Genomic DNA, 26,392 nt, shown 5'->3' on the forward strand with positions numbered 1-26,392 from the left:
CCAAGTGACAGCAACATCAGGAAGAAGGAATATGAGAAGCTGGAGAAGTACCAGGGCCTGAAAGAGGAACTAGAGAGGATGTAGAAAGTGAAGGCCAAAGTGGTCCCAGTGGTGGTAGGAGCACTCGGGGCTGTGACTCCTAAGCTGGGTGAGTGGCTCCAACAGATCCCAGGAACAACATCAGAGCTCTCCGTCCAGAAGAGTGCAGTGCTAGGAACAGCTAAGATACTGCGCAGAACCCTCAAACTCCCAGGCCTCTGGTAGAGGACCCAAGGTTGAGGAAGACACATACCACCCACAGGGGTGAGAGGGGAATTTTTTTTTTAATTATATTTAAAAGTGCGTAGGGGGTCATTTTAGGTAGGTAGATAATAGGGAAAATTGATTTGCAAAGGAGTGACATGCATGAGAGAGTTGAAACAGATGTTCCCTACAACAAGGCTGCTTTTCCTTCAAAACATGTGTGAGTAAATGTAGTGCTCATGAGAGTGAGGGACTCAGTGACCTTGGTTTGTGTCATGTCTCTTCATGAGTAAAAAACTGGTGTAGGCTCTGTTCATATAGTGTAGTTCTGAACTACTCTTTCTTGTGCACTGCTCATGATCTGGACTGAGAACACCAACTCCGGTCACACAGGCCATCAAGCTGTTCTGGGGTCACCACAGGCCAGACCAGATCTACAAATAGGGGAGTAGTAATGGGAAAAAAAGAAGGAGGTTCCGAAGTTAGGGCCCTGATTTAGAAGACTTGGGTTCACTTCCCTACACCCCCCCGGGGTTGCTTCTGGCAGCAGGTAGGCAATGAATGCCTCATGACTCAGCAAGGTACATGTGACCCAGGAGTCCATGTTTGTGCCAGTAACTTTCCATGCACCTGGACTAAAGGGTATAAATTGAAGACTGTGACATTATTCTTTGCCTTCAGTCCTGCTCCATTTCTCTGGACTATGATTTTCCAACAAGAGGGAAGCTTTCAGCAAAGGACTGATGACCCTCAATCTTTTTGGGTGATCCAGAGAGACTTATTGCAAGCAAGCAGAATAACCATGACTGCTGTTATACTGACGTAGAGACTCTGAAATCAATTGTAATGTATATGATTCCTTTAATCATTTAATAAGTCTCTCCTTTTCTTTTTTTTTAAATAAATGTTTAGTTGGTTTACTTAAGATAGGCTGCATTGTGGTATTTGGTGAGATTCTGAAACTACGTGTTGACTTTGGAATTGGAAGAACCTAACATGCAGTGAATTTTGATTTTTAATAACCTTTCATCACTAAGTCCAGCTGTCTGGGTGGTAACCAGGGGTTGGAGTGCCTCGGGGTCTGTTGTGTGCTCTCTGTGAAATAGTGCAGTGATACAAGAGCTCACTTTTGTTACTGGCTTGGTGAAATCTTAGGAGAGAATATACCACCAGTTTAGGGTACGTGCCCTATATTTTGGCAGTCTGGCCTGAGATTGGTGCTCTTCGCTGTGTCCCATACCAGGCAGCATGACACTAGGCTACCACTGGAAGGGGTAATTTAATTTCCACATGTGTAGACATACCCGTGCCAGGTCTGATCAAATCAGTGTGCTAAAGGTACAAATGTAGCCACAGTGGCACAAGTAGTGAGAAAAGCTAGCCACCTGAGTATGGACCCAGCGTTTCCAATGGAATCTTATTCAAGGATACTGTAGCTACAGTTCAAGGTCAGTCAGCATTAATGTGGGAATGTCTGCTCAAGCTGGAAAACACATGCAGGCATATCTGCAGTGCAGTCTGAGGCTGTGCCTCAGTTCCCCATCAGTAACATAGGGAAAATAGTACTTCACAGGTGTGTACACTAAAGACTGTAAGACACTCAGATCCACAGCAATGGGGTCTCTATAGGTACCTAACATAGAAAACAGCAAAAAGTCCTGTGGCATCTCATAGACTAACAGACGTATTGGAGCATGAGCTTTCATCGGTGAATACCTACTTCGTTGAATCCAACAAAGTGGGTATTCACCCATGAAAGCTCATGCTCCACTACGTCTGTTAGTCTGTAAGGTGCCACATGACTCTTTGCTGCTTTTACAGATTCAGACTAACATGGCTACCCCTCTGATACTAAGATAGAAAGGTGGCTTAGGGTTATCTTCTCTCATACGTTTGAGTCCTGCGCTGTGCACAGCTCACTTGGACTAGAGGATCTCGTCCTGAGAGGATAACTACAATGCACGAGTGTCGCTGTTCCAATTTAACCACTGAACTATAACTTCAGTATCAAACACAGAGACAGAAGCTAAGTTACTTGGGAGTCCCAGCCCACCCATCCTCATGTACAGCATATGAACTACTCAGTGGAATGAAGGAGCAATCAGCTGTAACTAAATCTCTATAACGTTCTTTAAGTTGCTTATTGTTTTGCATTAATGTATCCCATCTAACAACATTCCTGCCAAAAGGGAAAAATTAAGAAAAAGCAACCCCACAAACAAAGAAAAATGCCTTTATTTAGCATTTTCTTCTGCCAGAAGTCTTAGAAATTAAGCAGTAAACATCTAGCTACATATTCACTAGTGGCCATTTGTTAGGATATAAAGGGTAAGGGCCTTTTCTTACTGTTACAGTCTGAGGCCCTGTTCTTAGACTAAGCCTATGGCTAAGCAGAAGAGGCAGCCATAAGCTGGGAAGCAAACGGTGACATCCTCACATTCCAAACTAGTCACATTGAAACAAGGCAGTCTGGGGCTGTTAGAAAGGTGATCCAATCTATCACCTCCAGAAAAGGGAAGAGCCTAGAAGATGTAAAAGAAAACTCAGTTTGATAGCATCCTGTCTGGCAAGAACTCACTTATCAATAGCTGGGATGTAAAATCCTCATTTCTGTATTGTTCTGTCACTGTAATCTCCACTTCCCTATTTATTCACGAAAGCTTATGCTTGAATACATCTGTTAGTCTATAAGGTGTCACAGGACTCTATTGCTTTTTACAGATCCAGACTAACACGGCTACTCCTCTGATACTTCCCTATTGCTTGTCTGTATAATTTCTGTCTGGTTCTGTGATTGTTTCTGTCTGCTGTATAATAATTAATTTTGCTGGGTGTAAATCAATTAAGGTGGTGGGATATAATTGGTTAAATAATTATGTTACAATGTGTTAGGATTGGTTAATTAAATTTCAGTAAAAGGATTGGTAAGGTATAGCTAAGCAGAACTCAAGTTTTACTATATAGTCTGAAATCAATCAGGAAGTAAAGGGGGGAATGGGAACAGGGAATTGGGGTGGGGAATTGGAATCATGTTTTGCTAAGGGGATGGTGGTGGGGAATGGGAACAAGGGCACAGGCAAGGCTCTGTGGTGTCAGAGCTGGGAAGGGGAACACTGAGGAAGGAAACTGGAATCATGCTGCTGAAAGTTCACTCCAATAAACATCAAATTGTTTCTACCGTTGAACTTCGGTATTGTTGCTCTCTGTTCATGCGAGAAGGACCAGGGAAGTAAGCAGATGAAGGAATAAGCCCTCTAATACCATTATAGTCCTCTAGATAGGCAATTTCTTAAACTGCATCATGACATCACCTAGGAAATGTACACCAGGAATCAAGGGTCCCTTCAGAAAAAAACAGCCTGATTTTGATCTCATTTGTTCCATGTTTACACAATTGTCTCCAATGAAGATAGAGGTGTACCTGGGAGATGAATCAGGCCCAGTTAACGTATTTGTATACAAATATCCCCAGTAATTAATATAATGAAATAAAAAGGAGGATGCAGGGAGAGAAAATATTTAATGGAGGAGCAGAACTGTCTCTAACCAGAATTTTTTTGTCTCTATGATAACACAGTAAGTCTTTGCATATGCAGCCTGCAGCCATTTAACCTCAGTCAGTGATGGTGTCAGCTCTTGTAAGCTGTCAGCACAGCAATAAGAGACCCTTCAAGGAAGATGTTTATGTGAGCAGTTTAGTAGGGGAAATCCTTCACTGGGAGTCAGCAGTCTGCCTATGCCTAATGTGCACCATGTCTGGAACATGATGCTCCTCTAGCTGTCAGCAGCAGGGACTGATTCTGGGACTTCTGGATCTTAAAGCATGAGGCTCTCCTGCATGAGCTAAAAGAATTGCTTCTGTTAGTCAGGGGTGTATCAGGCTCATCAACTTCTGTGTGTGGCTCAGGCACCATTGCAGGGGGCCAGTGGGCCACACGGAGCATGTGTGAGTTGTGCCAGGGTAGCCCTACCTTGTTCATATCAGGTTTGACAGAATTTGATTTTTATTCTTTTATCATTTCAACAGATAATATCAATGCTTATTTTAAGCATTTTAAATTTTTTTTAAATTGATTTAAATTTTCCCTGTTGTGGGAAATTATGGAGGGTCAGAAACTGGGGCAGACCAGCCACTAGTTATTCCATGACAGGACATACTGAGATTCAAATGAACACACAAACTGTCAACATCATCTGTTGCAATCTGCAAAGTAAATAGCCTTAAATCAAACTCTAATAATTTCTCCTGCAGTATTTTTCTTACTGTGTGTATCTGTACATTTCGATTACTATTGATAGACATATTTTTTCCTTCAGTTTGTGTTTGTATGGTGAAATTGACCTTGATTGACATTTACCAGTAAAAATCGAATCCTTCCAAGCCCATTCAAGGCGCAAGTCAAATCTTCATAGACTGATTGTTTCTTGGTTACCTCTTCTCATTCATGGCACTGCAGATCAGCTTGCCTCCCATTCATGACTGCATGCACTATCTCCATTCCCATTCACAATCATATAATTCCCCTGTGACAACTGCAGCAAATGCTTATCTGGAAAAGCACTGCTAGGAAATAATTTAGGCTGTGATTTGCAAAGGAACCAAAGGGAGTTAGGCAAATCCACTGGGAGCTGGTGTCCAACTCCCTTAGGCACCTTTGAAATCTGATTCTTTTTACTTTAAATAAATATAATTTAGAAACAAAGAAGAGGAGCCAGCACCGTGTGTCTAGTCAGCTGTCTGTAGGCCACAGTTTGGGAAACTGATCTATGCATATTTAATGCTCCCATAATCATGATAGCTATGTACCAAAGCAGTAGCTTGGTGTTATGGGTACTGTGCTGTTTGTGGTATTCAGGGATTCCTCGCTGCTTTTTTCTGTGTCTGGTTTCAACTGGCTGAGCATAATAACAATAGCTTCCTAGCATCCTGCCTAAACTCTCTGTCTGGGAAGCTCAGCCCTTAAAGCTACAGTCCCCACTACCACAAGGTACCGATTGTTGGATGATCCACAGAACTGAGACATATGTGGTCATTAAAGCTCCCCGGTGCTTTTCTGTATGTTGTTAATTTCATTTTCACGACTAAATTACAGTTTTGTAATACTTATCATCTGTGTATCTATTCTAATTACATGCTGCCTATTTTCCAGTGGATAACAATAATCTTTATTTCCTACCAGCCCCAACTGCTCACAGCAGCCATACCCATTGCTGATGTGGGCTGCCACAGTCTGCGTGAATCACAGAATCATAGAACTGGAAGGGACCTCGAGAGGTCATCTAGTCCAGTCCCCTGAACTCAAGGCAGGACCAAGTAATATCTTGACCACCCCAACAGGTGTTTGTCCAACTTGCTCTTAAAAATCCCCAGTGATGAAGATTCCACAACATCCCTAGGCAATTTATTCCAGTGCTTAACCACTCAGAAGTTTTAACTAATGTCCAACCTAAACCACCCCTGCTGCAATTTAAGCCTATTGCTTCTTGTCTTGTCCTCAGAGTTTAAGAAGAACAACTTTTCTCCCTCCTCCTTGTAACAACGTTTTATGTACTTGAAAACTGTTATCATGTCCCCTCTCAGTCTTCTCTTTTCCAGACTAAACAAACCCAATTTTTTCAATCTTCCCTCAGAAGTCATGTTTTCTAGACCTTTAATCATTTTTGTTGCTCTTCTCTGGACTTTCTCCAATTTGTTCACATCTTTCCTGAAATGTGGCACGCAGAACTGGACACTATACCCCAGCCGAGGCCTAATCAGCACAGAGTAGAGTGGAAGAATTACTTCTCGTGTCTTGGTTACAACACTCCTGCTAATACGTTCCAGAATGATGTTTGCTTCTTTTGCAACAGAGTTACACTGTTGTCTCACGTTTAGCTTGTGATCCACTATGATCCCCAGATCCCTTTCTGCAGTACTCCTTCCTAGGCAGTCATTTCCCATTTTGTATATGTGCAACTGATTGTTCCTTCCTACTTTGCATTTGTCCTTATCAAATTTCATTCTATTTACTTCAGACCATTTCTCCAGTTTGTCCAGATCATTTTGAATTTTAATCCTATCCTCCAAAGCACTTGTAATGCCTCCCAGCTTGGTATCATTCACAAACTTATAAGTGTACTCTCTATGCCATTATCTAAATAATTGATGAAGATATTGAACAGAACTGGACCCAGAACCAATCGCTGCGGGACACCACTCATTATGCCCTTCCAGCATGACTGTGAACCACTGATAACTACTCTCTGGGAATGATTTTGCAACCAGTTATGCACCCACGTTATAGTAACTCCATCTAGGTTGTATTTCCCTAGTTTGTTTATGAGACGTTCATGCGAGATAGTATCAAAAGCCTTACTAAAGTCAAGATATATCACATCTACTGCTTCCCCCCATCTACAAGCCTTGTTACCCTGCCAATGAAAGCTGTCAGGTTAATTTGACATGATTTGTTCTTGACAACTCCATGTTGACTGTTATTTATCACCTTATTATCCTCTAGGTGTTTGCAAATTGATTGCTTAATTATTTGCTCCATTATCTTTCCAGGAACAGAAGTTAAGCTTGTCTTTAACTCCCTGGGTTCTCCTTATTTCTGTTTTTGTAGATGGGCACTATATTTGCCCTTTCCCAGTCTTCTGGAATGTCTCCTGTCTTTTCAAAGATAATTGCTAATGGCTCAGATATATCCTCAGTCAGCTCCTTGAGTATTCTAGGATGCATTTCATCAGGCCCTGGTGGTTTGAAGACATCTAACTTGCCTAAGTAATTTTTGACTTGTTCTTTCCCTATTTTAGATTCTGATCCTACCACATTTTCACTGCCATTCACTATGTTAGACGTCCAATTGCCACCAACCTTCTTGGTGAAAACTGAAACAAAGACGTCATTAAGCACCTCTGCCATTTCCACAGTTTCTGTTATTGTCTTTCCCCCCTCATTGAGTAACTGGCCTTCTCTGTCCTTGGTCTTCTCTTTCTTCTACTGTATTTGTAGAATGTTTTCTTGTTTCCTTTTATGTCCCTAGCCAGTTTGATCTCGTTTTGTGCCTTGGCTTTTCTAATTTTGTCCCTAAATACTTGTGTCATTTGTTTATAGTCATCCTTTGTAATTTGACCAAGTTTCCACTTTTTGTAGGACTCTTTTTTGAGTTTTAGATAATTGAAGATCTCCTTGTTAAGCCAGGTTGGTCTCTTGCCAGACTTCCTATATTTCCTATGCAGTGGGATAGTTTGCTCTTGTGCCCTTAATAATGTCACTTTGAAAAACTGCCAACTGTCTTCAGTTGTTTTTCCCCTTAGACTTGCTTTCCATGGAATTTTACCTACCAGCTCCCTGAGTTTGCTAAAGTCTGCCTTCCTGAAATCCATTGTCTTTTTTGTGCTGTTCTCCCTCCTATCATTTCTTAGAATCATGAGCTCTGCCATTTCATGATCACTTTTACCCAAGTTGCCTTCCACTTTCAAATGCTCAACCAGTTCCTCCCTATTTGTCAAAATCAAATCTAGAACAGCCTCCTCCCTTAGTAGCTTTCTCCACCTTCTGATATAAAAAAAATTGTCTCTAATACATTCCAAGAACTTGTTGGATAATCTGTGCCCTGCTGTGTTATTTTCCCAACAGATGTCTGGGTAGTTGAAGTCCATGATCCCTACCAAATCCTGTACTTTGGATGATTTTGTTATTGTTTAAAAAAAGCCTCATCCACCTCTTCTTCCTGGCTTGGTGGTCTATAATAGATCCTTACCATGACATCACCCTTGCTTTTTATTCCTTTTATCCTTACCCAGAGAATTTCAACAAGCCTGTCTCATATTTCTATCTCAACCTCAGACCAAGTGTGTACATTTTTAATATATAAGGCAACACCTCCCCCCTCTTTTCCCTGCGTGTCCTTCCTGAGCAAGATATACCAATGTTCTAGTCAGATGTATTATCTACCAAGTCTCCGTGATGCCAAATATGTTATAGTTATGTTTATTTACCGGCATTTCGAGTTCTTCCTGATTATTCTCCAGACATCTCGCATTAGTATACAGACATCTAAGATACTGATTTGATTGAGCTGCAGTCTCTGCAATACTGCCACCTTTAAAATGAGCTAGTGACCCAGTCAGGAGGTGATGAAAGCTCGGGTTTCTGGGTTCAGACCTTGGAGAAACCAATCGAGCTTCCTACTGAAGGCGAAATAGAAGAAGCAACTTTTTTGTCACTGACCCTTCTTTGTAAGTATTGAGAATCTGTAATTCATACTGTTTTGATTGGTTACACAGGTCGCATATTGTTTATGGTCTCAGATAGGATGGCTATAGATTTTTTTGTTTGTTTGTGAAGGGGATAAGTTTTCAGGCCATACATCCCCTTTTCCCACTTTTGCTGGCAGACCTGCATGGTTGAAGAGATCTGTCAGTCAAGGAGAGAACACTACCTTATCACCACAGTCTCTGAATTTCCCTCCCAGAATTATAACAGTCATTTAGTCAGTAAGGGAAGACCCCATCTCTAGGTATAGATGCGGGGGCTCTTAACAGGCTCAGTGATATGCCTCCAATCATTCCCCAAAGCCTGGTTGCTACATGTCGCAGTTGTACTGGGCCTAGCAAAAAGTTCTGCGCCCTGAGGTGAAGGCAGCATAGAGAGGCTGCTCTGACATTGTTCTGCCACTAAGGAAGAACTTAATTCAGAAATAACTTTCATGGTTGTATCCCAGAAAATGTTATGGCTCTGCAGAGTGGAGGCATTTTCTGGCAGTATTGAGCTCTATATCATTGTGGAACTACCTACTGTCTGGAAATGCACAGCATATAGTTCACTTAAATTGATGTCTTTATATTCCTAAGAAAGAAACTTTGGTGGTAGGGTGAATGGAGCTCATTCCTACATTAAAGACACCAAGTCGGTCCAGTTTTCAAAAGTGGATGTGAATCTGGACATACAAATACAGTATCTGGACACATGAATCACCACTTACACGTGTAAATTCCTGTAAGTGCTGACCTGAGTGTCTAAAGGTGGCATTTGGACATGGTATTAAAGTGCTCACATGTGGAGAATGGGCTCCCCTTTCCCCTCTCTCACTTAAAACGGAACTTAATATAGACTCTTCAGTGATCACTACATTAAAAGTATGTCCAAAAATCCTGCTGTAGATTAGCTGAGACCAGGATGTCTGTCTCATTTAAACTAGAGCTAGAAACCAACCAAGCCCTGAAGTGGACATCCCTGAACTTTGGAGAATCCAACTCCAAATTTGAATGAAACGCTGGGCCTGATCCCAAACCTTAAATCATGCAAATAGTCTTTACTTATGCAAGTAGTTCCACAGACTGCAATGGGATTGCTCACATGAGTAATGAAATATTAACCTCCTGGGTAAGGGCTTTCCATTATCAGGCTGTGTGTGGATTGGGCTCTTTGCTAATTTATACACAGCATCTGAAGACTAATTATCCCAGTTTTCATTAATGATAATTAAAGCTGACCAAGAAATTAAGCATTTCACATTCTCTTGTAGTTTCTGCTATCTGCAGAAAGTGCCTGTTGTGTACACTGGCTCTGGGGGACATATTCTTATTGCTGACTTACCAAAGAATTCTCTTTCCTGAGTGGAAGGATAATGAAATAAGCAGAAATTTGACAGTGGGAGCACCAGGAAGTGATTGGGCAGACAGCTGTCCAGACAGAAATCTAGGGGGTAGGAGGGGAGGTTCAGAAATACAACAGCAAATTCACAATACACAAAAGACAGAAATGTTTTCCTGTCTGAAAGGTCTCTGCACAGATTCTGTTGTGGCTTTTCTAGAGAAACTGTGGGGTGGATCTGTAGTTGCTTAATTCTTTGAGGTCAAACATGGGTGCTTAAAGTCAGACACTTAAATCCATATTTAGAAACGTGGTGGGCCTGATTTTTGAAGTTTGAACGCCTCTGTTTCTAACTGAAGTCATGGGACCTCTGCTTTCTCAGTTCCTCTGACATGCAGGCCCATTCGGTCATTAACATGGCCTGATTTTCAAAGGCACCGAGTGCCCACAACTCCCACAGAAGCCAACGGGAGCGGCACCTCTAAAGGTCAGGCCTCCTTAGCGAGATACCTAAATATGGATTCAGGTATTTAACTTTAGGCCACTATGTTTGAAATTCTTGACATCTGCACTCAAAGTCCTTGAACTCTTGGCTTGTCCATTCCTACTGATGTCAATGGGAGCGTCCCAAGAATCAAGAGGTTCTGCTGGGTGAACAGAAGTGATAGAGTATCAATTATTAGTAAGCTTACTGCTGTTTCATCATCCACAACCAAAGCTAAGGGAGGCTGACACAGCTGTCAGCATAATCATTGCGATGCACACTCTTTCCCATGTGCCTCAGAAGGCATCGGACCTAATCCTGCCCTTGCAGGTGCCAGAAGCTGGGGGTAAAGAGGTGGAAAGATGCTGGCAGTGCAGTAGGTCCTAGGGCATTCCAGATAGCACACAGCAGGAGATGTCTCAGAAATGCTGGCAGGAGATGCACATAAAGATGTGCTTACTGTTCCTTTAGGGCTAAACTGTGGAGTCCTGTGTATTGGGCAGAGCCACCAACGGTGCGATCCAGGACTCAGGGGTCACAATCTGCTTCCTGGTTTCTCCTCTACTCTGGTGGGGAGGAACATGCCCTGCACCAACCCTATATGTGGCACAGAATACATTCCCTGGCATGGCTGTCTGGTACATTGTGGGGCAGAGTCAAAGATCAACCCACACTTTATGTGGGAGAGGATAGCAGCTTTCCAGAGGCTGCTCCTCACCCCATAACTCCCCTGCATGCACATGCCAAACAGGCCACAGTCTGCGCCATAAAGAGGAGGCTGTATTCTCACTTAGTGGCCACTCTAAACTCTGTGATATTAACATAGGGGCCTGGCTGTCCTCCCAAGCCAGTGGAGCCTTGGTGTGCTGTCTAGGGTGACAGTCAGTCCCTTAGTTTAGTGCTACTTGAAGTTAGCACTAGCTGAAATCCTGTCCTGTTTCTGCAAGGGACAAATGAAGCTCCCTATGACTTCTTTCTCTGCTAGTAGCACAGGGCAGGATTTTGTCCTGTTTGATACTAATATAATACAGTGTGCAGCACCTTACTGGCAAGTTGTCCCATCTGTTTAGATGGGACTGTTCAAGGAGTAAGACAGTGCTCATTTGTGAATAAGGAGGGTATATTTTGGTTCAGCAAAAGGAACTGAAAATAGATCATCCTCCGCCAAAGATGCAAGTGGCTTTTTATAGTGATGGCTTTTGCATTCCAAGGCAAGAGATGAACATTTTAGAAGATGTTTGGAAATCTCAGCACCCTTATCCTATGGCAAAGGTGCTGTAGAAATGCTAGATAGGTAGAGGAACAGGTACAATCGCTGTAAAAAATGGAGCAAAAGATTTGTTCTTTGCATTCACCTGATGTTCAAAACAAAAGGTCAGGGTTTCTTCTCTAATTCAGCTAAAACCTAATCAGCTGTACTCAGACTTCTTATAACACTTAGCCTTATAGGCACCTCTTCAGACACCTTTCCCATTCATACACAGCAGAGATTTGAACACATAAGGAAGGGACAGCAAATTTAGAACCCATTAAAATTGTGGCTTCTAGATATAAGATCTCATCCAATGAGCATTGAAGACAGTGGAAGACAGTGGAAAAACTTCTGTTGGCTTAAGTGGTGTTAATTGAAATTTAAAAAAAATCATGATATTCAAAAAAGTTCCGGTAAAGTCAAAACTTACAATATATTATCTATTTTTTTCAAAATCACAAATTCCCACAGGTTCTACCATTGCTAAAGGAAATGCCCAGCCTACCTATATTTAAGCTATAGCAGATTTAAAAAAAGATCACTTTGGTTTAGATTCATCCTTGGTGTAAATTCATTGGTTCTAGGAACAAATGTGACCCATGAGCTGTACCATATTTAGTAGGTTTTTCTTTCAGGAAAGCTCAAGATGAATAGTTTTCTCTAGAGGGTGTAAGTTTTGAAATGTCTTACCTGTATGGAGACACTGCTATAAGAACCACCTATGACACCTGCAATGAGTAATGGAATGTTTTCTTGAATGGCGTAAGATCCATCGGGGCACATATACTCCGCTTCGTCCACTTTTGTCAAAGACGCCCTGACAAACTCCAGAGACTGTTCTAAAGCGTATGTGTCCCTTGAACATGTGTCCAAAATATGAACTCCAAGCTTAATTCCTGGGAGCAAGTAATTGTCTCTGTTGATTTCATCAATGGCAAACAACATAGCCTCCAAGCGCTGGATGCCTCGGTCTTCATTGATTCTCCCACATTCTTCTGTCCCGGTGCCTTTTTCATTAATTGGGAATAAACCACCTAAGACTAAGTCGCCTTCTATCTTAATTTCTTTTCTTAAAAAGTTATGGTCACTTAGGGAAAGGAAAACTCCTTTGGAGAGCAAAGCAAGGGCAAACACCTGCAGCCTGGTGAACATCTTCATTGGTCCTGTTTTGGCAGCTTTAAGAAGCATTGGCAGAAGTAGACATGCCCCTTAGTCCTCTTGACCCATTGCCAAATGTGAAGTGCTGTCCCACAAGCAAGGGAAGAACAAGCCAACAAGACTTTCCATCAAGCCCCTAAATAGACAAAAGGAATTAGAAAAGGCAAAAGGAGACATCAGTTATTATGTTCTTTTCATCAATAAAACATTCAGAGCGGTGTTAAAAGGACATGGGGTGGGAAAATAGAAAGCTCTGGCGATGAGAAATCAGATCGGCTTACATGCGCATAGTACCTTTCATCCCAAAGGGTCCATAATTGCTTCACAAGCTGAACAAATTTTACACAGCAACTACGCACAAAGTTCCACAGAAACACAACCAACTCTGGGGTGAAAGGAGCCAAATGTTTAATGTTGCTGAGTGCTGTTAAGCAACAAGTTAGCACAGGAGATGAAGAATAAATAGAGCAGGTTCCCCTCATATCTAGCTCTCTCTTACACTCATGTCTAAATGCTCTTTTGCTGTCTCCCCTACTCTGAGAGTCATAGTGCCCTTATGTTTCCTTCCACTCTCCATCTAGGCTGCAGTGCCCTCTGTGTATCACTGCACTTGTCAACCTCCCCTAGGTTTTATCTTCCCTTCCTAGTTAAAGCTATCTACACCCACTGGATCCCACTTGCCCGTCCCATTGCTACCACCTGGGCCTGCAGGTGCTGGGTAGTTAGTTGTTGCTCTGCTCAGCACAGGACCTTCTCTTCCTAAGTGCTGGGCTGAACTCCAGCTGCCCCAGCCTCCACGAGATAGGGGAGGTACACCCCTACCACCTTCTGCGTGGCTTGAGGGAGGGAGACATTGTGGGAGGGAAGCTCTGGATCCCCTTCCTGGACTGAGCAAGATAAACAAAGGGTGGGAGAAAGGAAATATTATCAACCCAATTTTAAAGATGGGGGAACTGAGGCTCAGGGAGATTAAATAACTTGCCCAAGGACATGCAGTGAGTCTGTGGCAGAGCTGGAAACTGAACCAGATCTTGCGAATCATGGTTTAGTGCCTTAAACACTTGATCATTTGTCTTTAAAGTTAAAAACCTTGCAAGCAAATAACTCAAGGAAAAGGTAAAAGCAAAGAAGGTGAGCTAGAACAGAAAGGATACACATATTGAAGTTTGCCCAAGGCAGAAAAATGCCTAGGGCTGAATTTACTCACTTTAATGTTAATCATAGTTCAGTGCATGGGTCGGGGGAAAACAGACATCCAAGCATGTATATATTTGGGCTGATTCTACTCCCGTTGAAGTCAATGGGTATTTTGCTATTGATTGCAAGGGGAGCAGGAGCAAACCTTTAGATCTGACCATGTTATGCTACAACAGTCTCATGACTATATGTATTTGCCTGTAAACTCCTTGATAGTGTCTCTTTACAGCATGAATTAATGTAGCCACCTTGAACTCCAAATTCTTAAAAAATCAACTATGGTAATATTTAAGTAGAGCACTTTAATATTTCATTACTGTACTTACCTTTTCCTTAAAGCAAAATTTATTATGATTAGGCTTGCAGGGCTATGTATAATTTAGAAACACTTAGCATTATTTAAACAGAGTGCTAAGAAATTTAAAGAAGAGACAATTAAAATTTAACACTGAAAGATGGTTGAACACTCTTATTCCGATGTAGCTGTTTATTCTGGGGGAGTTTCTATATTGCTCTATCAGATTCTGGCAAAGGACAGAATTTTATTTATATTTACTCCAGCATCTTTATATCATAAGTCAGTAGCAAGCCAGCTACACAGTTAAACATACTTCTTTATAGCCATATTGATGTGTATATAGCCTGAACCGCAGCCCATTTCAGCAGAGTTCTCCATTCGCAGATAAGTGATATGTCAGCTTCAAACAAACAGTTTTACCCTTCACCACAGGCAATCAGTCATATGGTTTTTAAATCAGTGCAGGAACAGAACCTCTCAGGTTAACACCACTCTGGGGAAAGCTGGTAGGAATAACAAAATAAATATATTCACAAATAATTCAACATCAAAATCAGTCAAACAAATTATTTGCCAGATATTATTCAACCATTTTCAGAAGGTGCTTCAGACAATGAAAAATATTAGTTTGCAACTAATTTATTGGACAAAACTGTCCGATAAATTATTCGCATCTTATAATTCAGTCGGATCTGCTTCCATAGTTCATGGTAGTAAACTGTCCTCTGGACTATAACGTGCTTTGAGATTTCCTATGTATTATCTATTATGTGCATTTGTATGGCCTATATCATCCTGGTACCTTAGGACCTCAACAAACATTTTATATATTTGTCTCCACAACAGCCCCATGAAGATTGTTATCCCCATTTTATAGGTGGGGAAATTGAGGCACAGAGGTTTTCAATGGCTCACGACCCCTGCTGGGGGCCAGATTTGAAAAGCGCTTGGCTTCCATTTTTGAACCTACATAAAAAGTAGATTTTCAAAAGAACTCTGCACTCTGCAGCTCCCACAGTAACAATTATGGGCAAGTTTTCAAAAGAGCTCCATACCCAACAAACTGAACACTTCTGAAAATCTGGCTATTTATTTAAGTAACTAAATGGGAGCTGAGCTAGGCTGCTGAGACTAGTGCTTGTCATGCAGGTGAATTTTTTCCTTGTACTCCTACATCTGTTTGTATCCATTTGTTGTCCCTTATCTTATACTTCGCTTTCAAGTTCTTTGGGGTGGGGACAGTCTTGTGTCCTGTGTTTGTATAGAGCCCAGTGCAATATACAGTAATACCAATAATAATGAATGACTCATCCAAGATTACTGTGGGACAGTTCAGACTCCAACCCAGATCTTTTGAGTTCTCTGCCAGTCCCATAGCCAGGCAGCCAGCCACCCTTCCTTCCCATACCTGCTTTCTCCTTTTGATTGAGGTTTTTATGGGGTAATATCAAAAGTAGTTTGTCACAACAGCACTCCAGGGCTGTCAGGAACTTCCCCTCAGAAATGTCTAGTTAGAGACAACCCTGTGTTCTAAATCTCATAGACAACCTACACAAGACCCTATGCGACAATGCTGTGTATATAGGGACATGGGCAGGCCTTCTGTCTTGGGTTAAATTTCATCTGGAATGAGCAATCCTGCAAAGTGAGTCAGCTTTATTCCAGCCATTCATGTTCATTTCTTTGGCTATCAGCTTTTTCAAATGAGAAAAAATGGCAGGGGCAAGGGTTGGCATTTTCCATGGGCGTCGGGGAGTGGGTGTGGAAGGGAGAAAGACGGGGGTAGGCCCACTCCTCATGCTCCTCTGTCAAGCCACCTCACTTCTCTGGCACTCTACATGTTGAACAGCCCTGGTCCAAAGTATTTCTGTTGAGAGAAGGATGGGGGTGCTCCCGGGAAGGTCTGTGAGGGGACAGAAGGTTGACAACATGTGACACACTAAAGTTCCTGAGGCACACAGGCTAGCTAGCCCCACTCAGCGGGCCAGTGGCTCACTCAGGTTTCCAAGCTGCATCAGAGCCCAAAACCAGGGCAAAATTCTGTATTTTGTAAAATGGACAGGAACACAGGAGCAGATTCCTGGTTCCCAGGAAAACATGATCACTGTCTCTCAGTTGTTCAGTCTCTTAGCTTTTCAATATTAACCAGGAACATAATCTTCAGTAAAAAAAAAAAAAAAGGCTTCCTTTTGCAGGCACAGCTCTTCTCTGATCTTGCAAACTGGCCAACCTCGCTTCCAAACCTCTGCCTCTTCATTGCTCCTGGAGCCCCGTGTGACTTTGGCTTCGTGTCACCGCACTGCCCACAAGAACAGGTGCGGCAGGCATACCAGTCTGGGAAGGGGAGGGGCAGCTTGTCAAAAAATGTTCCCTCTAGGACTGTCAAAAGGGGGATGCTCACAGGAGCAAATGCTTTCCTGTTGGTTATGTGATTAGTAAAAGAACAAGCCTTAAGCAGCAATGTAGATTCAAGTGGCTAGATGTTCAGGTGAGGAGTCCTGCCCAGAGTGCTGGCTGTGAAGAAGAAAAGTTAGTTTGAAGCCATTAGCAAAAATGAGCTAGGATTTTAATTTTCCTCTTGCACATCTCCATTGACAGACACCTCTGACATGCTGGCTTGGTTTGGGGTATGTTAGCTCTGCAATATACATAAGTCACTCCTGGTACTGTTACACGTAAAAGAAAGTGGGTCATATTCTTTCCCTTCCCTGCAGTTGGAATAGCACCCACTAACTCTGAGCTGAATTGTGCCACATGCTTCCAGAAGTGATATCATCATTCTGCCCAAATCCATGCTGGATGACATTAAAACACTGTTTTGAGATGGTGTATTTGAATATCGTTTCAAATGGGAGTGGCTATCCATCAAACATTTATACTGTGATAGCATTTAACTATCCAAGTGAGGTCAGGGCCCATTGTGACGGGCATTATGCAAACATGTAATTAGAAACAGTCCCTATCCCAAAGAGATTACAGTCTAAATAGGCAAAGTGAGGGGAAACAGAGGCAAAGAGAAAATAAGGGATTTGTCCAAGGTTACAAAGCAAGTCAGTGTCAGAGCCAGGAAGAGACTCCTGATCTCCCAACTCCCAGTCTAGTGTCTCAGCTACTAACTAGGTGCTGTCTCCAATATGAGATTACTCATCAGCGTCTAGTTTTTCTGGGGCATTTTTGGTGCATCTCTAGGTAAGGCCTTTTTTAGAAAGATAGATTCATAGTGAAAATTAACTTGGCCCCTTTGTTAGAACAGACTCAATCCAAATACCGAAATGAGAAACCAGACAAAATAGATATAGGCTCCCAATCAATGCCCAGCTCCTGTGTTTTCAATTGGTCCCAAGGAAATTCTTATTCTTCCTGAGTTAGTTCTTGCTCAGGTCTTTCCACGTGGCTCAGCACCTTGGGCGGTGGTTTCAGTTATTTCAGCTATATATATATACTCAACAAAGGAGCTTAATTGCTTATTCCATTTAGCCTGAATGAACAGTAGGTAGCATAGCCATTAGCTTCAGTGCATCTGTGATTGCCTCCAGCATAACAATACCACCACTTGGCAATGACAATCTGTCTAACAATTATGTAGTTTCAAATCTTCCGTTTTTGGTTAAGATTCTAGCGAAGGTTCTAGTGAGAACTCTATGAGCACCTAGGTGCGTCGTCAATCTGGCTACACACCTGGGTACTGGACTGTAACCGCACTAGCGGCATTAGCAGGTGATCTCCTCCTGGCAATGGATGAAGGTCAAGTGCCCATGCTGTGGTTGTTAGTTCTATCAACTGTCTCCAATACCATTAATCTATGAGAGTAACTCTACTTTGGAACCTCCCCAGATCAGAAGTAGCCTGAATTTGCATTCTTCATGGCATTCTGCACGGCTCATCTTTTTACCTACACTTTTGGAACAACAAAAGCTAATGTCTGCAGTGGAGAAGGTTAGCACTTGGGTTTGATTTTACTGTGGTTGGTTACTTTTTGGCACACGGGTGAAGAGTAGCTGCTGACTTTGATGGTGTTATTAATTACTGGCAAAGGTAACTAAGGGATGGTCTGCTAGGCAAATTACTGTGCAGCAAGCCAGAGTATGCACCTATAGTGCACCAGCTTGCTGCTGCTACAGTGCAGTGAAATCCAAGTGCAGTCTGGCGTATTACTTAATTCTCACCCTGGCTTGCCATGCACTAAGTTGCTGTGTAGACAAATCATGAGATAGGTGCCCTTTTCTCCTGAAGTACATTTCTAAACAAAATTCGATTTTTTCCTTGAAATCTGATGTGTCTAAAGACCGACTCATAAAAGCTGATATGGCTAAATGTTACACTATACCCTTCTTGCAAACGATGGACTACCAACACGCTAGCACTGCTAATCCAACACACTCGGCTCATTTGTGTTGGCTCTGCCAGAACTTGACCTTAATGCGTGATGAGAGCTATGCTGCAGGATAAGGTACCTCACTTCACTGGAAGTGAGTGATGGACAAGCCTGAGTCTCCTGACTGGTTATAATTAGGGATCCAGTCACCTTTTGTCAAAGTCTTTTCACAGAAACACAAGCATTAGAGTGACAGATATATGTCAGGTACACAAATTACTTATATACTGATAGTGGCTGCCTGAAATTTGATAGCTCAGACCTGGATGGAATAGAAAAGGGAAAATTACCAATAGATAACAAGGTAAAGGAAACAAAATTGCATTTTCTCCATAGTTATGGCTGAAGCTAACTTTCCATGAAACACTAGAGTTTGACACATAACTTAGCTGAAACTAAACCAAACTGCCAGAAATTTCACATACTGAAGCATATACCTTCAAATTTTTCTGGAAAGACAGAAGTAAATTGTATAAAGCATACGTTAGATATGGGGAGTCAAAATATAAGGTGTTTTCACTTGTAGAAACTTTTGCTAACTTATTTGGCCAGTTATCCAGTATCTCAAAGTCAGTCGAGCTAAAAATTGTGTTTGAGTTCTGTTTACCTCATTGAGGACTGGTGCCTTTGATGTCCTTGGGGACTCACGAGGGGTAAATTATACAGTTATTAAAATAAGTCATTTGCCAAAATCCAGCAAAGCACATAAACACGTGAATAGTCCCATTGATTTTAATGCAACTACTCATGCTTAAAGTTAAGCATGTTCTTAAGTATGCAATTTTCATAAGTATCTATGGGCGTTTTTACACAGGGATATTCAGGAAAGTTATTCTGAATTAACTAAAGGTGTGAATTTATAGTGGATTAGGTAAACTGCATTAAACCCATTGGACAGTTTTATTCAGAATTAAAATGGACTTAATTTAGCTTAATTCACTTTGGAAGTGAATTAAGCTAAATCAAATCATAGCCACTTTAATTCTGAATAAACACATCCACACAGAGGTTTAACACAGTTGAACTAAAGCTACCTCACTCAGGTGTGAATAGTCCACATCCCTAAGTGACATAGCTAAGATGACCTAACCCTTGGTGTACACAATATTAGGTTGACAGAGCTACTGCCTCTCGGGAGATGGCATGTCTACACTGAAGTGGTACAGTGCTTCAGCTGCACTGCTGTAGCGTTTCAAGTGTAGACAAGCCCTAATCCACTTCAAAAATTAATTTGAATTGACTTTCCTGAGTGTCCCCATGTAGACAAGCCCTTAGTAATTTAGGAGCACAAGTTCCATTCTTTTAGTACCAGATTTCCAAAAGAGTCCTGCACTCACAACTGGGGACAGATTTTCAAAGGCTTGCTGGCCTCTGCTGAAAATCTGATTCCAGTTATGGCTGTTGAGCACTTGGAAATCTGGGCCTGTGCTCTTTTGAAAATCTGATTCTAAATCACCCTGAGTGGTTTGCTGGATTGGTACCAATTTGTATGTATTAGAAACTAGAGCTGGTTGGGGAAAAAAGGAAAATCTCCATGAAAACTTTTCACATTTCAAAATTCTTTTAATTTGGAAAGGGATTTATTTTTTTTTGCTAAACATTGTCTTTAAAACATTTTGAAATTTCATTTTTCTCCATTTCCTCCTCTCCCTTTTTCTCTTGTTTATCCAGAAAATCCAATAGAATCATGATGTCCATGGTTTAGTTGATTTCCTTCACTTTTTCTTTTTTCTTTTCTTTTGCCACTCTGCAACATCTCCAGAATTCAGCCACATTTGAGGTTTGATAAGGTGGCAGCAGATGAGGAGAAGGAGCAGAAGCACCACACATCGTTCATTAGGAAGTAAGGATTACTGTACTTCATTTGGAGTGAAAGAGGTGCTGGGGCACAAGCAATTAGGTACCAGAACTCAAGCAATTTTTTTACTTTCATAATGGACACAGCAAGCCTAGAGGTGCGGGGGCTAAGCCTTGGCAAACACTAGCACAAATTAAGCACTGAAGGGCTACTATATCCAGTTACAATTTTAAGGGCAGTTTAGGGAGGCAGAACATAGAATCATAGAACTGGGAGGGACCTTGAGAGGTCATCTAGTCCAGTCCCCTGCACTCATGGCAGGACTAAGTATTATCTAGACCATTCTTGAAAGGCATTTCTCCAACCTGCTCTTAAAAATTTCCAGTGATGGAGATTCCACAACCTCCCTAGCCAATTTATTCCAGTGCTTAACCACCCTGTTAGGAAGTTTTTCCTAATATCTAACCTAAAGCTCCCTTGCTGCAATTTGAGCCCATTGCTTCTTGTCCTGTCCTCAGAGGTTAAGAAAAACAATTTTTCTTCCTCCTCCTTGTAACAACCTTTTACATACTTGAAAACTGTTATCATGTCCCCTCTCAGACTTCTCTTTTCTAGACTAAACAAACCCAGTTTTTTCAATCTTCCCTCATAGGTCATGTTTTCTAGACCTTTAATCATTTTTGTTGCTCTTCTTCCTTCCTAGGCAGTCCTTTCCCATTTTATATGTGTGTAACTGATTGTTCCTTCATAAGTGGAGTACTTTGCATTTGTCCTTATTGAATTTCACCCTATTTACTTCAGACTGTTTCTCCAGTTTGTCCAGATCATTTTGAATTTTAATTGTATCTTCCAAAGCACTTGCAACCCTTTCCAGCTTGGTATTATCCACAAACTTTATGTGTACTCTGTATGCCATTATCTAAATCATTGATGAAGATATTGAACAGAACTGGACCCAGAACTGATCCCTACAGAACACCACTCGTTATGCCCTTCTAGCACGACTGTGAATCACTGCTAACTACTCTCTGGAAACAGTTTTCCAACCAGTTATGCACCCACCTTATAGTAGCTCCATCTAGGTTGCATTTCCTTAGTTTGTTTATGAGCAGATCAGGCGAGACAGTATCAAAAGCTTTACTAAATCAAGATATATCACATCTACTACTTCCCCCGATCCACAAGGCCTGTTACCCTGTCAAAGAAAGCTATCAGGTTGGTTTAAGATGATTCGTTCTTAACAAATCCATGCTGACTGTTACTTATTACCTTATTATCTTCTAGATGTTTGCAAACTTATTGCGTAATTATTTGCTCTATTATCTTTCAGGGGAACACAAGTTAAGCTGACTGGTCTGTAATTCCCTGGATTGTCCTTATTTCCCTTTTTATAGATTCAAGATTTTATAGATTCATAGATTTTATAGATCCCTTTTTATAGAATCAAGCCATTGTCACTTACACAGCTGAGGATGCAGCTCAACATGCTTTATTTTCTTTGTGCCATGGCAATGATTTATTAGGGCAACATAATTTTGACTTCCAAGGAGCTACACCAATTTACACCAGCTGAGGCTCTGATACACTAGGAGTTTTCCTCTCTGGTAGTTAGTTCTCCAGGGGAAAGTTGGTTAGTTTGGGGATGCACTATGGGCTTGTAGATCGAGCATTAGTCTGTGCCTCAGGAGATTTAAGTTTTCTAATTCTGGCTCTGCCACTTGATCTGCTGGATAACCTTGGGTAAGTCACTTTGCCTCTCCATGCCTCTCAGTTTACCCATCTGTAAAATGGGGAAATGATACTTTACCTCTTTACTAAAGCATATTGACATCTACTGATGAATAGAGGTTGGTATTGCTATTATTATTGATAAAATACTATAAATAGAAAAAGAGATCTGTGGAAATTTAACACTGAATCAGTGCCTTCTTGTACTTGATTGACAACTGATATATTGCAAAAAGGACATGATTAAAATGTGGAATACCTAAAATGTGCTTTTTCCCCACCATAAATTAAAAGCTTTATGTAAACTCTTTGTTTAGTGGTAGTCTTCCAAGTATGTAGAAATGGATTTCAGCGTCGATCTGAAACAATTTCTGCCCATTTGCAACATCGCTTTTCTCCTAGGATCTAATTATTAGTGATTTTGCACGCTTTGAAATTTGAAGCCTCAAGTAAAATTACACAAGTTCATCACATGTACGGATACCCATCTTGAAATATGTTATTGCATTTATAAATGTTACCTTATATTTTTAGAGAGAACAAGCTGTTATTTCAGAATAAAGTCTATAAGTATTAGCACTGTGGTAATGCCGAGGCCCACATCAGGAATCGGGGCCCTTCTGTGTTAGGTATGATGCAGACGTATAATGACAATTCAGTCCTTGCCTCAGAGACTATGCCCTATAATGATCTTGTTGATAAGTATATAAAAAGAGCCTAAGTGATTTTGCATAAAGAGAGGGAGACATAGAATCCCTTGACAGGACACTGTTGGAGTTAGCCAGGTCCCAGCCATGAAGGGGCCCTGTATGTTAGGACTCCGATCAATAAAGGGGAGCCAGTGGAGTTTATACAACATTGATGCAATGTGGAAGCATTGGCCTGTGTTGCTCTGTGAAGCAGGGTGCTGCATTCGGCACCAGCTGAGCCTTGGGTGTAGTGGTTACGTTGGGCCCCAGCAGAGTGCGCTGCAATAGTATGTGGATCACCAATAGCCGTCTGCTCCAATGCAAGGGGGATGTTCAGTCTTCTGGCCAGCTGACGATGGAAGATAACGTTCTTCAGTACTGTAGCAATCTGAGTGTTTTGGGTAATGGGGAGCCTAGCCTGAGTATGAGGCTTTGCGCCATCTGGATATCTTGTGGTGTGACGACCTTAATGTAAAGTGAAGTTAGAGTGTTTGCAAGTCCCTCAAAGAGTTACTGCCTTCCCACCATCATCCCTTCTGTCCTTCCTGGATTGAGTTGGGGCTTGATGCTCTTCATCCATCTGCTTATTTCTTCCAGGCATTGGTGACAGCTGAGACTGCACCAGTGGAGAAAACAACGTACAGACAAGTGCTGCCTGCATTTTGGTAGTACTTTAAATACTCTTATAAAATCAGGGAGGAGAAAGGAGGAGAATACTGAGGACCTCTGGGGCTCCATTAGATGAGGAGAAGCAGATGCCTGTCATAACCTTTTTTAACCTGTGGATGCCACACGGTGCTACCATATTTATTTCTGCTAGCTGTTGTATGTATGTCATCAACACTGCATGGTAAATGGGGCCAAAGGCCAGTGAGTGCTCCCAGTATAAATATAGGGGTGTGTATCCTGCCCAACACTAGAAAGCGATTTGTCCCTCAGTGCTGTTGGGGATGTCTCTGTGCTCCGATCTGAGATGAAATCTCTGGCAAAGAAGACAGAAGAAGTGTAATGACAGTCACCAGATACATATACCAGATGACTCCCCTTCACTTCTCTATCTGCTAGACCAAAGACTTGATTCATTGGACAAGTGTTTAGCATTTTACTTTTAACTTTTCTGAAGTGTCTTCCTGTCTTTTCCTAGTAAACCCCATCCCACTCCTTTGCTCATATCACTTGGCAGCTCTTTGGAGCATCTGCAGAGGTCTTCTTGAGCCCCTTTCTTGCTGTGAACTTCTGTTCACCCTCCAGCCTAGCTGCTCTGCAGGCAGAGCCTTGGCTTCTGCCAGACAGCGACATTTGAATCTGCCAGTTTCACTTTCACCACTGCTCTGCCAAGACAGCTCCCTGGTGTGACAGCAAGAGGCCCAAATTATAGCTGTCTCTGTGCATATAGGAGGGATACCGGAAGTCCCTTTCCTAGACTGCTCCTGTGCAGTCAGCCGCTGTAATGACATTTGCCTTTAAATGTTCTCTAATGCAGAGGGGAGGGCTGTCTGATGTTTCCAGCAGTGCTTACTATCCCAGAAAGGCAGTGCATGAGCCTGGGCTAGTCCCCTACACACCAGCAAGGGCAGCAGATACTACAGCCGCTCTCCTGGAGTAGCAGGATTCTGTCCTGACAGGCAAGGAGGTCCCCAATGACTGCCTCTCACCACTACTTGTCCTCACCCCAATACAGCTCAGGAGCGATGAGTCTTGAGCCCAGAGTATTAAATGAGAGCCCTGTGTGTAGGTGATGAGGAACTACCCATGGCAGTGCGGTGTCCAAAGTCTCTACTCTGTCTGAGGATGGACTTGTGGTTAAAGAAAAGTGGTCATTGGGGGGGTAACTGGGTTACTCAGAGTATTATGGGATGGAGCCATCTCCATCTCTCCCTTACTTCCTGTTTAGCCAGTGGGAATTTTCTCTCCCCCCCCTTCCACATCCCCCACTCTGTTCTGTGGTTGAATAAAGCATCACGTTCCAAGCCTTCAGTCTTGTGGACTTTAAGGACAGAAAGGACCATCATGATCATCTAATCTGTCCTCCTTCACATTGCAGAACCTCACCCACCGACTCCTGTAATAGACCCCTAGCCTCTGGCTGAGTTACTGAAGTCCTCAGATCATGATTTAAAGACTTCAAGTTACAAAGAATTCACCATTTACACTCATTTAAATCTGTAAGTGACCCATGTCCCAGGTTGCAGAAGGGGAAAATTCCTTCCCTGACCCCAAATACAGAGATCAGTTGGATCCTGAGCATGTGGGCAAGACCCACCAGCCAGACACTTGGGAAAGAGTTCAGTGTAGTATAGTAATTCAGATCCCACCCCATCTAGTGTCCCACCTCTGTCCATTGGGAACGTTTGTTTACTAGTTGTCACATATAAGCCACATACCATTTTAGGCAGGCTCATCATACCATCCCCTCCCTAAACGTATCAAGCTCAGTATTGAAGCCAGTTAGGTCTTTTGGCCCCCTTCTCCTCTTGGAAGGCTGTTCTAGAACTTCGCTCCTCTGGTGGTTAGAAACCTTCATTAATTTTCAAGCCTAAACTTGTTGATGGACAGTTTATAGCCATTTGTTCAGTCCTGCAAGTAGCATTGTTTCTTGTCGACTTAGCAGTTCCTTTACAAAACGGTGATGAGGAAAAATGTAAGCGTGACACAGGCATACCCAAGTAGGTCTAGTGCCTATGTGTTTGGCCATCTTCTCAATATGTCTTCAAAAGGGGTCATGTGTGGTCCCTGAGGAAAGGTAAGAACTAGCTGATTGTCATGGTTATTAAGAACATAGGAATGGCCATACTGGGCCTGACCAATTGTCCATCTAGCCCAGTATCCTGTCTACAACAGTGGCCAGTACCAGAGCTTAAGGGGGAGTGTACAGAACAGGGCAGTTGGAGTGATTCCTCCCTTGTCTTCCTTTCCCAGCTCCTGGCTTATGGTGCAATGTTTGTACTGGAAATAATTTTAGTTCTATAACAGGTAGGATATTGGGTTTCTAAACTGTTGAAGTGCAGCTTATCATCTGAGGCAAGGCGGGCCTCAGGGCTAACTTTGAGAACAATGAACATCTGTACAGCCAGCCCTGTGTTTACTGCTTGGATCAGCGGCAGGTTTGAGAATTTACAAAGACCAAAGAACCCCAAGAACAGTTTCTGAATAGGGACCCACCTGGGGTAGTAACAATAGTCTGTAACTGTCTAAGAGAAGAGGAATCATAGAATATCAGAGTTGGAAGGGACCTCAGGAGGTCATCTAGTCCAACCCCCTGCTCAAAGCAGGACCAATCCCCAGACAGATTTTTGCCCCAATCCCTAAATGGCCCCCTCAAGGATTGAACTCATAACCCTGGATTTAGCAGGCCTGTCATAAACAGATAAGGAAAGTTAATAGCACAGAAGTACTTTATATCTCCTTGACTATAAAGGGTTAACAAGTTCAGTAGCCTGGCTGTCACCTGACCAGAGGACCAATCAGGAGACAGGACACTTTCAAATCTTGAGGGAGGGAAGGTTCTGTGTGTGCTGTTAGCTTTTGGTTGTTGTTCACTCTGGGGGCTCAGAGGGACCAGACGTGCAACCAGGTTTCTCTCCAATCTC

General features: G+C 42.2%; 1 protein-coding gene across 3 annotated transcripts in view; it reads right to left on the reverse strand.

The window, feature by feature from the left end:
• The window catches only part of GRM3 (glutamate metabotropic receptor 3), a 151,628-nt gene that overhangs the window by 51,155 nt on the left and 74,081 nt on the right, over positions 1-26,392 (reverse strand). For all 3 annotated transcript variants that reach the window (XM_032765805.2, XM_032765806.2, XM_032765807.2), the window contains one exon: positions 12,250-12,853. In XM_032765805.2, the coding sequence (XP_032621696.1) occupies positions 12,250-12,747 (498 nt within the window). In that variant the 5' untranslated portion in view covers positions 12,748-12,853. The remainder of the gene's footprint in view (positions 1-12,249; positions 12,854-26,392) is intronic.

This window comes from Chelonoidis abingdonii, chromosome 1 (assembly GCF_003597395.2).
Source record: "Chelonoidis abingdonii isolate Lonesome George chromosome 1, CheloAbing_2.0, whole genome shotgun sequence".
Taxonomy (NCBI): domain Eukaryota; kingdom Metazoa; phylum Chordata; order Testudines; family Testudinidae; genus Chelonoidis; species Chelonoidis abingdonii.